The 16,032-nt window shown below is 44.4% G+C and overlaps 1 protein-coding gene across 1 annotated transcript in view; it reads right to left on the bottom strand.

The window, feature by feature from the left end:
• Positions 1-16,032, bottom strand: part of ASH1L (ASH1 like histone lysine methyltransferase) — a 189,973-nt gene that overhangs the window by 100,129 nt on the left and 73,812 nt on the right. Inside the window, 2 exon segments of the mRNA XM_053908771.1 lie at positions 1,304-2,042; positions 7,356-7,457. Coding sequence (XP_053764746.1) covers positions 1,304-2,042; positions 7,356-7,457 — 841 coding nt within the window.

Below are 16,032 nucleotides of genomic sequence, written 5' to 3' on the forward strand. Positions count from 1 at the left end.
AAATGTATCTAGCAGTTTCAGTTTGTATTTTTCTGTGAACGAGGGATGCCATTGACTGTGACTGACATGCTACATTTAGTAAAGGAAAAGCCATCTGCAAATGGTGAATATTGTCATTAGCTCATTTAAAAATACCAAATATACCTTCAGGGAATGAATCTGGTTGGATACATAACAAAAGGATTAAATGCTCTTATTTTGGATGACTTTTGGCTCTGTGCTCTGTATCTTTTAGAAAAATGTAAAAATATGGGGCGCCTGGATGGCGCAGTCGGTTAAGCGTCCGACTTCAGCCAGGTCACGATCTCGCGGTCCGTGAGTTCGAGCCCCGCGTCAGGCTCTGGGCTGATGGCTCGGAGCCTGGAGCCTGTTTCCGATTCTGTGTCTCCCTCTCTCTCTGCCCCTCCCCCGTTCATGCTCTTGTCTCTCTCTGTCCCAAAAATAAATAAAAAAATGTTGAAAAAAAAAAAAAAATTTAAAAAAAAAAAAAAAAAAAAGAAAAATGTAAAAATGTAACCAGGAAACTATGAAGGAAATAAATCTAACATGCAGAAAAACGTATGCGATGACAGGAAGACAAGGTTAGAGCATACAGGAGATGGTGTGATAGTAAAAATAATTCCAGGAGCACAGCTATGTACTGGGTAAAATAGGTAACCTCTCTGGGCCTGGACCTCCTCACCTGTAGAGTGAGGGGATTAGACTGAATTGTTACATTCCCTGTGCTTAATTATTTATAATTTGGGGCAGTTATAATAAGAACCACCCCCCCTTGTTTTTAAAGTAAGTGGGGGAGGGGCAGAGAGAGAAGGAAAGAGAGAATCCCAAGCAGGTTCTGCACGCAGGCTCAGACTCAGGAACCCTGAGATCGTGACCCAAGTCAAAAATCAAGAGTCGGATGTTGGGGCGCCTGGGTGGCTCAGTCGGTTGAGCGTCTGACTTCGGCTCAGGTCATGATCTCACTGTTTGTGGGTTCGAGCCCCGCGTCGGGCTCTGTGCTGACAGCTCGAAGCCTGGAACCTGCTTCAGATTCTCTGTCTCCCTCTCTCTCTCTCTGCCCCTCCCCTGCTCACGCTCTGTGTCTGTCTCAGAAATAAAATAAACATAAAAAAAAAAAAAGAAAGAGAGAGTCGGACGCTTAATGAACTGAATGACCCAGGCGGCCCTGAAGAGGAACTTTTCAATAAAACAGAGAAGTGCAGGTTTTCTATAACGAAGAGTCACTCAGCTGCGTATGGATAGGTCACATCTGTGACACGTCTGTGTGTCCTCCACCCAGACCAAGTGTGAAACCAGGAATTACCTTTCAGTGCGCTCTCGTTCTTCCTCTGGGAACGGCTTCTGCTTTTTCTTGGTCTGTTCTTCCAACAGCCAACTTTTCCTCTTCAACCCCTTCTTCTGTTCTGGACTCAGGTTCACGCTCTGGACAACAGCCTCGATGACATCCGTAACGGTGTCAGGACGGAAGGGCGCCGCTGCTCTCTCCTCGCCTTCGCTCAGCTCGGGGCCGACCAACTGGGCGGCCTGGAAGGCTTGCATCGACACCACGGCCTGGAGGGGGCATTTCCGAGGTCGGCCTGGTCTGCGTTTCACGAAGTTGTTCCCTGTCCTGGCCTGTCTTTGCAGTTTTTTGGCTTTTAGTATTTTGTTGACATGGTCCAGGTTTTTCTTGGTGGCCAGGATTTTGTCGTAATTGCACATTTTCCGAGCTTGGCGCTGCATGGCTTCCACTACGCTCCTCTTGATGTGCGGGGGCGAACGGCTGCTCGGCAACTTTTCGGAGAGGAGTGAGATGCTACCACTGCAGGAGTCGCCGGGGACCGCAGGCACGAGAAGGCTGTCTGGTCTCCCCGGGGCTCGCTCCTTGCCGTGGCCGTGGCCCGGACTGGAGGAAGGCGGCACAGAGGCGGATGTGATCGCGGCCTCGACGCTCTTCCCCAGGGGCGCCTGGTCCTCATGTTGTACCATCCGCTGCAGCAGACCGTCCACGGAGTCGTCCCCAGGAGCGGTCGCTCTCGGACTTCGAGAGGAAACGCCATTCACTAAATGAGGTGACAGATCACACGCAGAAGAAAAACGAACACAGCCAGTCATTTAAACGACTCTTTACACGGAAGAAAAGGAGCACTGCTCCATCTGTCCTCACAACATCACACATCCTAAGACCATGTGCGGTTCTCTCTCCCAGGCAAGTTGGTGGTTTACTTTCCTGAATCGGGCCTATATGACAGATTCTCAGGAACTTCAAAACTGGCCTATGCCTCCCTATTACCAGTGAGTTAAAAAGCAACAACAATAACGCTCACTCTCTGAGATGAGGACCAGGAATGAATTGTTTATTTCTTCAGAAATGAAGGTCCATTTGAGTTAGGAGACTCGACAGTTAAACGCCGGACAAAGGGGCGCCTGGGTGGCTCAGTCGGTTAAGCATCCGACTTCGGCTCAGGTCACGATATCGCGGTATGTGAGTTCGAGCCCCGCGTCGGGCTCTGTGCTGACTGCTCGGAGCCTGGAGGCTGTTTCAGATTCTGTGTCTCCCTCTCTCTCTGCCCCTCCCCCGTTCATGCTCTGTCTCTCTCTGTCTTGAAAATAAATAAATGTTAAAAAAATAATAATAATAAAAAGAAAAAAAAAAAAAAGAAAAAAAAAAACGCCGGACAAAGACCTTCCACTTAACCCTTGTTACCTTAGTGGCCCAGGGACTTGGTGATCTTTGTCTCCTCAGATACCACTCAGCGCATTTTCGTGACTATACTTCATGTGGGAAAGGCTCCCGCTCCTCTGGCCAGCCATGTTAGTTTCACAGTCTTTGTAAACATCGAATTGTAATAGGCCTACTTCCCAAGATGCCTCGTTGTCTCCTACTAATGATCACAGGTAATGCTTCTCCAAAATTGATGGATGCATATCTTGTCTATCTGAGTTTAAAATGTGGTAGGATTCTAGGGGCTACTGTACAAGCCCCCGGCATTCCAGATTCCAATCAGATTACACTGGACTTTTTCTCTAATTACCAATAACTTCCTTCAAATAATATCCAGTAGTACTGTTTAAATTCAAACTCTCAGTGACATTTTATATCCCTAATTTTTAAAATCCGGCCTCCACTGTTTCTCTGATAACCCACTTTCTCTCCCCATTCCTCAGCTCCATCAGCGTTAGCCGTAGAGGCCCCTCAGCCCCAGTACTGCAGTGTTACCTTCTACATTTACTTGCCCACGGGGGACACGTTCGTTCTCATAGTTTCCACGATCAGAACACACGTGCTAATCTTCACTTTTATCTGAAGGTCACCAGAATGAGGACTGTCCCCTTCTCACTCTCTGGCCCGAGCGCTTCTCTCCTTGATGCAGGCCTCCCTGCTCCCTTTGACGGTTCATTCAATAGCACGTACATTCTGGTGTCTCCCCAGTCTCTCTCTTCTGCGTAACACCTGTTTTTCTACTTCTCTACTTTTGCATGTTTCATAGATCTCTCGTACTCCTGTTCGTTACCTCCTCCCTCAACCTTGTTCCTCCAAAGCGCCAAGCTCAGTGACTGGTAACATAAAGCCAGCTCTTCAACATTATATACACAGAGCACCAATCAAGTGCCAGGGATTTTGTCAGCCAAGCTCAGGCCACATCGTCTGTCATTTCTCCTCTACTCTCCCCACAACTCAAAACGTTTGACTTTACGTTCGTCTGGCCTCTTGAACCTATCCATTGCCTTCACACCACCACGGCCCCTCCATACCCAGCTAATCTTGCCTCCCTGCCCGAAAGCAACAGCCCAGCTGCTTGCAGAGCTATTACAACCTGTACATACACAACTCTTTTACTAATTCTCCCTTCAAGGAGTAGGATCTAGGGGCACCTGGGGGGCTCAGTCGGTTAGGCGTCTGACTTTGGCTCAGGTCACGATCTCACAGTTTGTGAGTTTGAGCCCCCACGTCAGGCTCTGTGCTGACAGCTCAGAGCCTGGAACCTGGTTTGGAATCTGTGTCTCCCTCTCTCTCTGCCTCTCCCCCACTCATGCTCTGTCTCTCTCTCTCAAAAATAAATAAACATTAAAAAAATTTTTTTAAAAAGGGGTAGGATCTAATGCCTCTCCTCTTGAATATATGTTGCCCTTGGTGAGCTGCTTCTAGCAAAGAGAAGTCGATAGAGGTAAGAATATGGTGATTTCTAAGGTTGGGCTAGAAAAGGCAGGACACATTCCACCTGAGTTTCTCTGAAACCTCTGCTCTGGGAACCCAGCTTCCACATTGTAAGTAAGTTCAGGCAATCTACTGTCACGTTTCCCAATAGATCCCGCTAAGGTCATAGCCAACAGCTTTCATAACAGTGACTGCACTCATTAGTATTATCATATACTCTTTTAGTGTATTTAAGTAAATTATCCCTTTGGCTTTGCTTCAAAACAGTTCATGGATGGGCCATAAGATATCCTGTACAAAACTGTTTTCCTACGGTTGTTTATATATCTCAATTACTACACACATAGTCTCTACACATATTTCATTTCTTTGAATATCCCTGGAAGGTTAGACACTCAGGTTTATGCCAAATAGGAATTAAATTTGCATTTGGCTGTGGAAGAACTCAGGGCCCTACTACTCTACAACAAATTTTCATTGATTTTTTTTCTGGGTTCCACAGGCAGTGTGAGACAGGAGGTGACACAAAGCATGTGTGTGGAGAGGAGCTCCTTTTCGGGCTCTGCCCAAAGCCAAACTGAAACAAGGAACCACCAGGTTCTTCTGTGGCGGCTCTGTTTCTATTTGCTCTCATCCTGGTAAATGTCACCTTCAGGGAGCGCCAGATTTACGCCGGGAAATCTGATGGGGACTTCTGTGCTGCTAGAGTCTTAGGCTTTGTCCTTTGTCTCTCGCACCTGGATGTTTCCCAGTAATCAGGCTCTCACCACACCAGGCAGATGTCAAGCAGCTGTAATACTCCTAATTCCTGTTAATCAAGTTTTCTGAAAGTTTCTCGTTTCCTGTCTACTTACTTCAAATTTCAGCAATGTTTTAAGAAATATTTTCCATATTTTATCTAGTATTTTTAGTTTTAAGTACCGAGAAGCATATCTGTTGGCTCTGTACATCTCCTCTGCCTCCCTGCTGGAAGCAAAGCTCAAATCCGTACCAGGGTCACCTGAACTCAGCCAGCACCTTCTCAAGCAGCCAAACTGCTCTAACTCCACCTGCAAAGTGCTTTTATAAAACTCGTTTTCCCAATTACTTAACACTTTCTGTCCACATGTTTCTTGACCTCTTTGTGACATCTGACATTAAGAGGTTTCCATTACATGTACTCTGTGATTTTTCTACATAAAAAATCTATTTAAAACTTGTACGTTATCGGGGCGCCTGGGTGGCGCAGTCGGTTAAGCGTCCGACTTCAGCCAGGTCACGATCTCGCGGTCCGTGAGTTCGAGCCCCGCATCGGGCTCTGGGCTGATGGCTCGGAGCCTGGAGCCTGTTTCCGATTCTGTGTCTCCCTCTCTCTCTGCCCCTCCCCCGTTCATGCTCTGTCTCTCTCTGTCCCAAAAATAAATAAAAAACGTTGAAAAAAAAAAATTTAAAAAAAAAAAAACAAAAAACTTGTACGTTATCACCGATCTCTTTTCTTCCGCTTCCCTCGAAAGCGAATGTTTCTTAAACCTGCATTCCTGCCATCCTCCCAAGTGGTATCTTCTTGCTGGGTAATCTCACTGGCTGCCAGATTAAAGTTTGTATTACCTACTGTTAGGCCTGCGCCTCTACCAGAGATGCCTCTCAAACTACAAGCCGCCACTTCCGAACGGCCAATTAACATCTCCACCCCAACGGTCCAAACACTGTTCAATTTTAACATATCCCAACCTGAAGCCATTATCAATGCATTTCTCCACACATTTTTTGTCACATCCCACTCTCTACATTGTAATGCTGTAGAGTTTTCCCAAAATGTGTACGCGGTAGACTGAGCCATTATTCATAAATATTTGCTGCCCTGCCTTCAATGACACTATACACCCGACACTTCCTCGACGTGAGACTTAACCATGCGATCTGCTTTAGCGCTGAAATGTGAGGAGTAACAGTTAGCTCTGGGCAGAAACTTTAAGAGCTGGTCAGTGCGTTGTATGAACCTTCACCCTTTTCCACACGACCAGCAACGCTCCAGATAGAGGCTGGGTTACACAAGGTCCTAGAAGGAAGACAACGCAGAACAGACCCATTATGGTCACACAGCGTGAACAAAAAGTAACAACACTTTGCTGTTTCAAGCCACCGAAATGTGGGACTTTTTTTAGCACTGCAAAACCTATCCTATTTTGAACTGCACAATATATCAAATAATTTCTATCTTCCTGTTCAAAATCCTCTAGTGGCTCCCAACTGCCTCTACAGTAAAGTCTCAATTCCTTCAAATGAAAAAACAACCAAAAAAACCCCCTATGCCATGTGGGTTATTACTTTTATAGCTTCATGTTCAACCACAATCAACACATAATATCCCTCACACGCTAGTCATCTCAAATAACGTGCTGCTCTCCAAAAACAGCATTCCATTTTATGGTTTTGTGCTTTTCTTCGGACATGTTATTGTCAGTGTGTTAAACGCATTCTTACTGTTTACCCACTCATGTACTCAAATTACAGTAGTATTATGTGTCACATCTTCAGGGATGTTGTCTTCTTCTTTTTTAAGTTTATTTATTTTGAGAGACAGAGAGAGAGGGAGACCGCACATGCGCACCTGAGTAGGGGAGGGACAGAGAGACAGAATCCCAAGCAGGGTTGCTAGCACCGTCAGTGTGGAGCCCAACGCGGGGCTGGAACCCACGAACCGCGAGATCATGACCTGAGCCAAAAGCAAGAGCCGGCTGCTCAACCCACTGAGCTGCCCAGGCGCCCCAGGGATGTCTCCTTTAGTCACCACGCATGTGGTAAGTGCTCGAGGTGCCTACACCGACCGGTCCGTTACAGAATTTAACCCACCTTTTAAGTTCCAATCCACACTGCCTTAGCGCACCCGCAGTCCTTCACCTCAACACAACTTGTAAAATCTTTATTTTCCTGTCTGCCTACTCTTGAACCTAGTCATTTTGAACGATTTCCTCTGGATCACATCCAAATCACTGCAGGTCTGGGAGTGAGCCCACCCGGACTCAGGGAGACTGGGGGGGCTCCGCACTGTGTCAGTCTGCACTGTGGCCCCCTCGCGCGTCCTAGAGTCACTTCTGTCTCGTCCACAATAATGTCTTGTAAGTAAATGTAAGCTGTGATTTCCGCGAGAAGCTTATTGCGTCGTGCGGGAAGTCTGCTCACAAGTAGCAGACGGGAGAGTCGGGTCAGAGTCCGTCCGCGCAACAGGGGGACTTGCCTGTGGACGAAGTGCTCTCCGAGGACGACCGCTTCCGGGCAGGGCTGCTGCTCGTGCTCTCGGACAGTCGCTGGGAAGACTTCTCTGAGGTTGGCTGGGAACCTGGAGAGACAGGAAAGGCCAGGAATCACAGGGAAACTTACGTCTAAGCACAATTTCAAACGATTGTGTGTCAGAACTAGACTATTTGAGTTGCTGTCATCACCACTCCCAGCAGCCATACAACTTGCGAGCGGACGGGGAGTGGACGAAAAGCAGGGAGAAGCCACACCGCGTGCTGCCAGCACAGCCTCACGGGCCTCTCCCACGTCAATTTCTCCTGTCACGTTACACAGGGAAAACGATTTTAGAGGGAGAATGAACGGAATTCATGTTAGTTCTGGCGCATCACCACCAGGAAACACATCATCGAGATATTTATCGATAAAAGTCACCGGCAGGACTACAATCACACCTGTTCCTGATTGTCAGTTCGCATTCATCCCAGAAACCGACGGACAAAATGTACAGTGCAATTAATTAGGAACAACTGATGTGAGAAAAGCAGGTCCAACCTGAGCGTTTCATTTGACAGAATCAGAGTTGGATCTTAAACCTGTGAGGTCACCTTCACACTCTGTGTGTTTCCCCTATAGCATATTCTGCAAGGACTGCTAACTTATGTAGGAAACAGAGCAAACGTACTTTAAAGCTGTACGCTTGAGGTTCCTTCGTTATATACGTAAGAGCTCTTAAGGACAAAGAAACTCGATTTCCTTTCAAAAGTCACATACTCAATGTTAACCAAAACCCCTATCAATGCGGCATAATTTAACACATCTCTTACTCAAGAGAAAAATATGTTGTTCAGGAAAGATTCTTCTTCTGAATAAAATATACTTGGTTCTGATACTGGATTCTTTAGAACCAAAAAAGCCAGCTGTTGAGAATACATAATAAATGTCTATATCACGTTGGTCAAAAAAACTAGCAGTACTCTGAAATGTTCACTTTGCACTTGAAAGAAGTTACAAATAGAAAGCCTATGCATAACTGTAGTACAACTGTAGTACAAAAGTATCAGAAATCAAATACCTGAATATGAGATTTTTAAGATCCACCTCTAAACGAAGAGTGAACTCCTTGATGGAGATGTGACTAAGTGAGCAAAGAACAACTTGGGGACAGAACTGAATGGAGCCACGTTTCTAGTGTTTCCCTTTCTCTGACACAGATAATAATAAACCGTGAGCTTTGTCCTAATTATGTATTATCATAAACCACATCATTGTAAATCCTCTCTGAGTCTTGCTCAGGCGAGACAGAAGGCTCTGTGCTGCCATTCAACAGTAACAAGTTAGGTTCTCGGGAAACTGGTATTGTAACAATACATCCTACTTCCCCAACACAGACATGACCAATGTGAGATCTATTCAAGAAGCAAGACTGTTTATCCTTGAATCTTAAAAACAAATACAAAGGGATTTTAAAAACTGACAGTACAATGAATCCACCCTAGATTGTGGTTGAGATAAGATTTCCATTAAAGAGTTAAATACCACAAAAGTATCTTTTTCAATAAAGATTTTACTTTTAAGTAATCTCTGCACCCAACATGGGGCTCGAACTCACAGCCCTGAGATCAAGAGTTGCACGCTCCACTGACTGAGCCAGACAGGCGCCACCCCCCCCCTCCCCCCCGCAATAAAAATATCTAAGAGGTAAAAGCCCAGGCATCAGTGAAGACATACCTTAGTAAGTATTAATATTGAGGGGTGCCTGGGTGGCTCAGTCGGTTATTCCGGCTTTGGCTCAGGTCATGATCTTATGGTTCGTGAGTTCCAGACCCACGTCGGGCTCTGTACTGACAGCTCATAGCCTGGAGCCTGCTTTGGATTCTGTGTGTCCCTCTCTCTCTCTGCCCCTCCCATGCTAATGCTCTCTCTCTGTCTCTCTCTCTCAATAATAAACGTTAAAAAAAATTAAAAAAAAAATAAGTATTAACACTGAAAAATTCATACACTGGATGGATAACTACTTCCTACTGAGACACAGAGCCAAGACAGAAGACAACAGTGGCCAAGAAGCTTGAGACATCAGAGGCCTCTCTTTACCGTTATTCTGCTGAATGCTCAATCTTGGACTAACAACTAGGGAAAGGAGTGGTTGCAGAGCACTTTTTATAAAGTCTTCTCTCTCAGTCATAAACGAACATTCATCGAGTCCAGTTTATACGCTTGCTTCTACGCTAGACATTGTGGAGGCAGGAGGAGAGAGAGAAAAATATTTTGAAAGTCTCTGCCCTTAAGGAGCTTATCGAAGGTCTTGAATGTCATCACGTGCACTTCAGATGGCGTTTGTGCCATCCATGCTGGAGCTCTGTCTTCAGTTTCCACGCTAGGTGGTAATGTTTCCCAAATTTCCTGGTCATCTTCCAGAAAGTCTTGATGAAGGCTTCAACGGTACCTCTGAGCATCAGGATATCCTGAGAATCACCCTGCCTGGCCTCGCCGCCCTCAGGGTCAAAGAGGGACCCGGCACCTTCCTCCAAGCTCCTCCTTTGGTGGCATCTGGCGCTGCACAGGAGGCAGGAGGAGGTGGCACGGGGGTCAGATCCCTGGAGATCATTACTGGCAGCACCGTACGGCGATTCCTGAGAAACTGAAACAACTGAGACAGAGGTGGCTTAGCTCACCTAGCTTCTGAGCCACTTTTCATTTCCTGAAAGTACTGGAGGCCGGCGGCCTATTCTTAGGATTTAACAGGAGACTGGAATGAAACTTCATTCAGGATGTTTTTCACTTTTCATTTGTAAAAGTCTGTTTGAATTCCCTTTTCATAAAAAGCAGAGATGGTCTTAATATTTCATATTTCAGGGGAAAAAAAATGTATCCCTGAGATACAGTTCCCTAGGGCTTGGTAGTCATGAGATCAGATCCTGGTATTTTGCTAAAAAAATGTTGGTCATAGGACAGTAAGAGGATGAGAAATCTGGGGGGAAAAAACCCTACCTAATGATAGAAAGCAACCAAAATTAAGACTGGAAAATGATGATAGAAGCTTGTATGTAAGAGGCAGCAACCTGTTAAAGATGTTGAAACTGGCCTAACAGCAGAAATTGGGTGAGATTTGCAAACGTTATCTCCAACACTGCCAAAAATGTACTATTTCATAAGTGCCATGTGCAGCTGGGTGGCCGGGGGAGAGCAAGCTAACGCCCGGACAGAACAAGAATGTCCATTTCAAGGGAGAACAACATATCCACCTTTCAAAACCTAAGGCGGAGTGCTGTGCACAGCTGTGCGTGGCGCAGTGTTAGGTACATCACCAAAGGTGCCCTGACTTTGAGTCCTGGCTCTGCTATAATTAAGACTTTTAAGATCTTGGCAAGTCAATGCACTTGAACGTTGGTCTGAGAAAGCACTCGAACTCACTCGGCTGATGCGAGTTTCAAAGTGAGGTAACGCAAGCAATTGAAAGGGTTTTTATAAACATTATGCTCTCATACGTAAATTGAATCCTTAGGTTCATCATAAATTTTTAGACCTTAATTACTTAATAATGTCACTGATGCGTAGGCAACTATTCAAAATAAAAAGAAAAATGAAACAAGGGCAAGGACTTATGCCCACTTGGGAAGTGGAACTAATTTAGGGTCTCCAGCATTATTCCTAAGCATAAAGAAGTACCCCCAACTGGGAAGCACTGGTAGGACAGGCACCTCCCAGGCTGGTCGGCACCTGCAAGGTGGTAAAAGCTCCTGGAAAGTGAATCTTCTAATCCGCCGACTCTTCACCACACCTCCTTCAGGGTCACGGCCGCGCTCTGGATTCCATCGGTGAAACCCGATGTGCCCACGGCGACCGGGCGCCAGTGCAGCTCTGGACGGGGAGGGGAGGGCACCGCCGTCTGCTTGCCCCGCTTACTCTCGGCTTCGGCCACGCCACGGTGGGACTCCTCAGGACAGTGACTGCCTTGTCGCTGTCTCCACCACGCGACGCGTGGTTGCTCCCGTGTCATCAGCGGTCATTTCAGATCTGCCTGGAGGGTTGTGAGAACACTCTGCACTCCTTACAGGACAAGAGGGTCTATATGGATTTCAGTTCGAGACAATGTGATACTTCGTCAAAGAATACACACGGAGACTACCTATGATTTTACGTATCAGAGAGTTCCCATCGGTTCTCATGTCGATATAGCACGAAGCCAAATAATTAAGTACTTCAGAAGTGAACAGAATCGAAGTGGTAATTCCGCAACTGACAAACGACTGGGTAGAAACACTACTGAGTAACTCATTACTCAGACCTCTGACAGCTTCAGAGATATGTTTAGAGCTTCCACACACATAAATGAAGCAGAAGTTATAAGTAAATCACCAAGAAAGCAACCAAATAAAATTGGACTTCAGCATAAATGTAAGGTGATTACTACAAGTATTCTTTTTCTTCAGCTAGAAAACTAGAGGTCTTCGTGGAAAAAAGAAGGCAGACCATCAGCAAGGAGGGAAACAAAAAAAGGGACTATCATAAATTGGGAAAATAATAAGGGAATTAAGAATTAAAAACAAACTTAGAAATGTGAGGGAAGCTTGAAGTGGTTTTGACCGTAGAGTCTCTGGATTTTTCCTGGCCATTATTCTCTGAGCTTTTAAACATAAAGGCAGGTTTTGAGGAAACAGCTTTGACAAAGAAGACAAAAAGGGGGAAAGATGGTACTTCTACAGCAAAACCACAGGGTGACATCATGGGTAAGAATGTCAGAAAGTGGAGAAAACAAAAAAGGACACAACTGGATTTAAATGGATAAGAACCTGGAAATCTTTTCACTATATATAAAAATGGGTGGAAACCAAGCAGCTGTTCTGAAGTTGATTTGTCACAAGAGATCTTGGTGTCTACACAGGAGGAACTGAAACCTATCCAAGATAAAAAAGAAAGAGTACGTTTTCAGATGTCTGGGTGTGAGGACGGAGTCAAATGGGCAGAGACGTCAGCAGAAAAAGAGACAATTCCCACTGATCGTGGTGTCTGTTGGGAAAAAGGTATCACCAAGCAAAAACGAGAGCAATAATTCAACCTCACTACTTCATTGAAGCCCCGAGTACCTACCCTAGGCTAAAAAACGAGGGAATTTCCAAACGCAAATTAACAAAAGAACACAGTGAATGAAACCAACAGCTGCTTGGATAAAACATGTATTTCTTTAGTGTAAGTCCACTATGAAAACTTTCGAAACTTATTATAGTTACGAATTCTGGTCACACTCTGTTGGGAGATCAGCACTAAAGACCCAAGTAACCAGGGAATGGTTTGGGTGAGCAGATTGTCTGCTGTTTCCAATGCTAGAAATATCGTTGGGTAAGCCATGGAAAAACAGATTAAGTGTGCTAGATTTGGAAGGATACCATGCTGAAGCCAGTTTATAGATGATACACATTTATTTTAAAATCACATATTTAAAACTAGTTGCTAACATTTAAATCATTCCTTCCCACCAAAACAATGTATTATAAAATTTTAAGAAAGAAACTTATTTTATCATTTACAAGTTAAGACTATCGGGAGTGTTTGTCGAACAGTGGCTGCATCAAAGCTGGCTTATCATAGAAAAGAATACCATAGTAAAAGAATATGAACCGGGGCGCCTGGGCGACTCAGTCAGTTGGGCGTCCGGCTTCAGCTCAGGTCATGATCTTGCAGCTCGTGAGTTCGAGTCCTGACGTCGGGCTCTGTGCTGGCAGCTGGGAGCCTGGAGCCCGCTTCGGATTCTGTCTGTCTCTCTACCCCTCACCCACTCACACTCTGTCTCTCTTTCAAAAATAAATACACATTAACAACAACAACAAAAAGAATATGAACCAACTATTGGGAGCTTCTGATCAGGTTTTTTTTTTGTTCCCAGATTAAATTCTGAATCCTTTGCTATGGTTCACAGCTCACAGGAGTCCTGGAAGCTTCTACTGAATGAGCTGAATGCTGAGATAAAAGCTGGTTCCACGATAAAAACAGCTGTTTCCAATTGTGGGAAATACATTTACTGAAAGCAATACATTTCATCTGACTCACCAATTAAATGCACTACAAGAGAGAATGATTCAGAGCCTATGCTGGTGATTTTTAAGCTAAAAAGTCTGTTTTCCTCCCTCTAATTAGGCTATTTCTCGTAATGCCCAAAGCACATCATCCACTGAAATGGAATCCCACTGGAAACCCCAGAACTGCACTAACCACCATAATCAATTTTCGGATTTCATCTTCACACGTGTTCGCGCTTTACTTTTGGGGGTATCTTTATACATCATGCTAGAGACAATGTCCTACATCAGAAAATTCTGATCAATGCAGACACTCTCCAGTTAAAAAGAAAACAAAGCACAGTATACTTTTCTTCAACCGTTACATTTTTACAGTAAATATACTTTTTCCAAACGAAAATAAAAATCAGCTCTAATTTACTCCTGGGGGGACAAAAAAGTTATTGAAACCTATAATAATTACGTGTGTATGCGTGTGTATACATTCTCTACTTTGTGAGCTCTAGGGGGAACCATCCCCCATTTTTGAAATCGGGTTGCAGACTGACCATGTACAGCCAGCCATGAGTTGAAAACGCTGAAAAACAGGGACAGAGTAGGTGATTCTCTTTCTCATCAGGCCCATCTTAGGTCTACCGAATGTAGATACTGATGTAATTGGTTACCAGGACCTCGCGAGGCCAGAAAGGCCAGGCGAGGCTTAGGTGTGGAATCCCTATGATTTCACGTGCATCAGGTTGGTCTTAGACTATTGGTCTCTAACAGTTCCTACAGAAGAACACAGAAGAAGAATGAGCTAACCACCACACAAACATCATTTATAAAATGATGAGGGCTGTTACTCCTTTTAAAGCTTTATGCCACTTAATTTGTTTAGTCCAAATTTGCTCAAGTGATTATCAGTTTGCCCAGCTAGGAAACAAGGCAAGGTCAGCCACCTGGCTCCAGACCACACAGGAAGGAAGATCCTTCCTGCCTGTGCCCCTGATCTAATTTTATTTTCCTCATACGCACATCAACATAATTCATAGATATGCCTGCTTTATGCCAACAAACACGAAAAATCTACTCAATCCAAATCGTAAGAATCTGTTTTATTTTTTCTTTAGTTACTAGAGATAGGCTTCCCTCAACAATTAGTACTGTTTAAAAAAAAAAAAACCTAAACTAGTTGTTTTGCTATAATGTTAAATTTATGGAAGATAGTACAAAGTGAGACTTCTCACACAGCCTTTAGCCAACTTCCCCTAACGTTAACTTAACGTCTTATATTTTAACTATGATACATCTGCCAAAACTATGAAATTGACATTAATACGATTTTTTCCACATATGTCTTTTTCCTGGTCTAGGGGCCAATCACAATATCACATTGTATTTAGTTGCCATGTCTCAATCCTCTCTCATCTGTGACAGTTTCCTAATCTTTCCTTGTTTTCTCAGGTCCTCGACATTTCTGAGGTACACTGGTCACATATTTTGTACAATGTCTCTTTTTTTGGTTTTAGTATTATTAGACCATGGTTGTGTTTTTTAAAAGAATACTGTGGTTATAAGTTTTGGAAAGAACACCACAGAACAAAGTTCCCGGCTAATTACATCAGAGGCTACCTGTTATCGGCACGATTCATCAAGTTAAACTTGCACCCGGTTAAGGTGTGGTCGGTCTGCTCGTCTCCTTCACTGCAAAGTTGCTATTTTCCCCTTCCTGTCCTCTGTTACGTGGCATTAGGTCACTAAGTGCAGTCCATATTCAAGAAGAGGGGAATTAAAGTCCACCTCCTTGAAGAGGCTGGTCTACATATACTATTTGTAATTCTTCTGTAAGGAAAATTTGTCCCTTTCCTCCACTGATTTAATCGATCATTCTTTTGTTTGTTTGTTTGTTTGTTTGTAGATAAGCTCTGTGCCATACATGGGGCTTGAAACTTGTGACCCCGAGATCAAACGTCGCATGCTCTTCCAAGTGAGACAGCCAGGCGCCCCACACGATCACTTAGTTACATCGACATGGAGTAATGGGTATTTGCCGTATCTTTACATTATAATCCAACGCTGTCACTATTAATTCTGTTGCTTACATTGTTCCTGCTTTGGCCACTGGGAAGCCTTTTCATGATAATAATGTCCAGAAGGTAATTGGCAATTCTGTATTATATGGCACAGTAGGAAGTCCTATTTTGGGTATTGTAACAGGATACCAATTAATGTATAATGAATCTGTCTTTAAGTTATACATAGAAAAAAATACCAGCTGAAGGCCGAGGCCAAATTAAAATAACAAAGTTTAGTTATGCTCTTTGTACACTTCAAGAATAATTACAATGTGACGTCGAAACAATCACATACTGAGAAATGCAAATATCTCCTTGACAGGATGTGTAATTACGAGTACGAAATAAACCAGCTGGAATTACCACAAAATGTAAAGCTGTAAGAATCTTAACCGTCTGCACTTCCTCACTTCCCGTTCGTTCCTGCACCCCCAGAAGTCGAACATCTACCTCCACAGAAACCACTGTGAGCTCACAGGTGATAACCGGCCAAAGGCAGCCTCTACTCCCAGCCTCTTCGAGTTGACCCCAGCAGCACCTGACATTCCTGTCCCCTTAGTAGTGTGGTGCGCCCAGCGAAACAGGACCACTTCTCACGGCTTCAACA

This window comes from Panthera pardus, unplaced genomic scaffold (genome assembly GCF_024362965.1).
Source record: "Panthera pardus isolate Hobbes unplaced genomic scaffold, ASM2436296v1 HiC_scaffold_21, whole genome shotgun sequence".
NCBI classification, from domain to species: domain Eukaryota; kingdom Metazoa; phylum Chordata; class Mammalia; order Carnivora; family Felidae; genus Panthera; species Panthera pardus.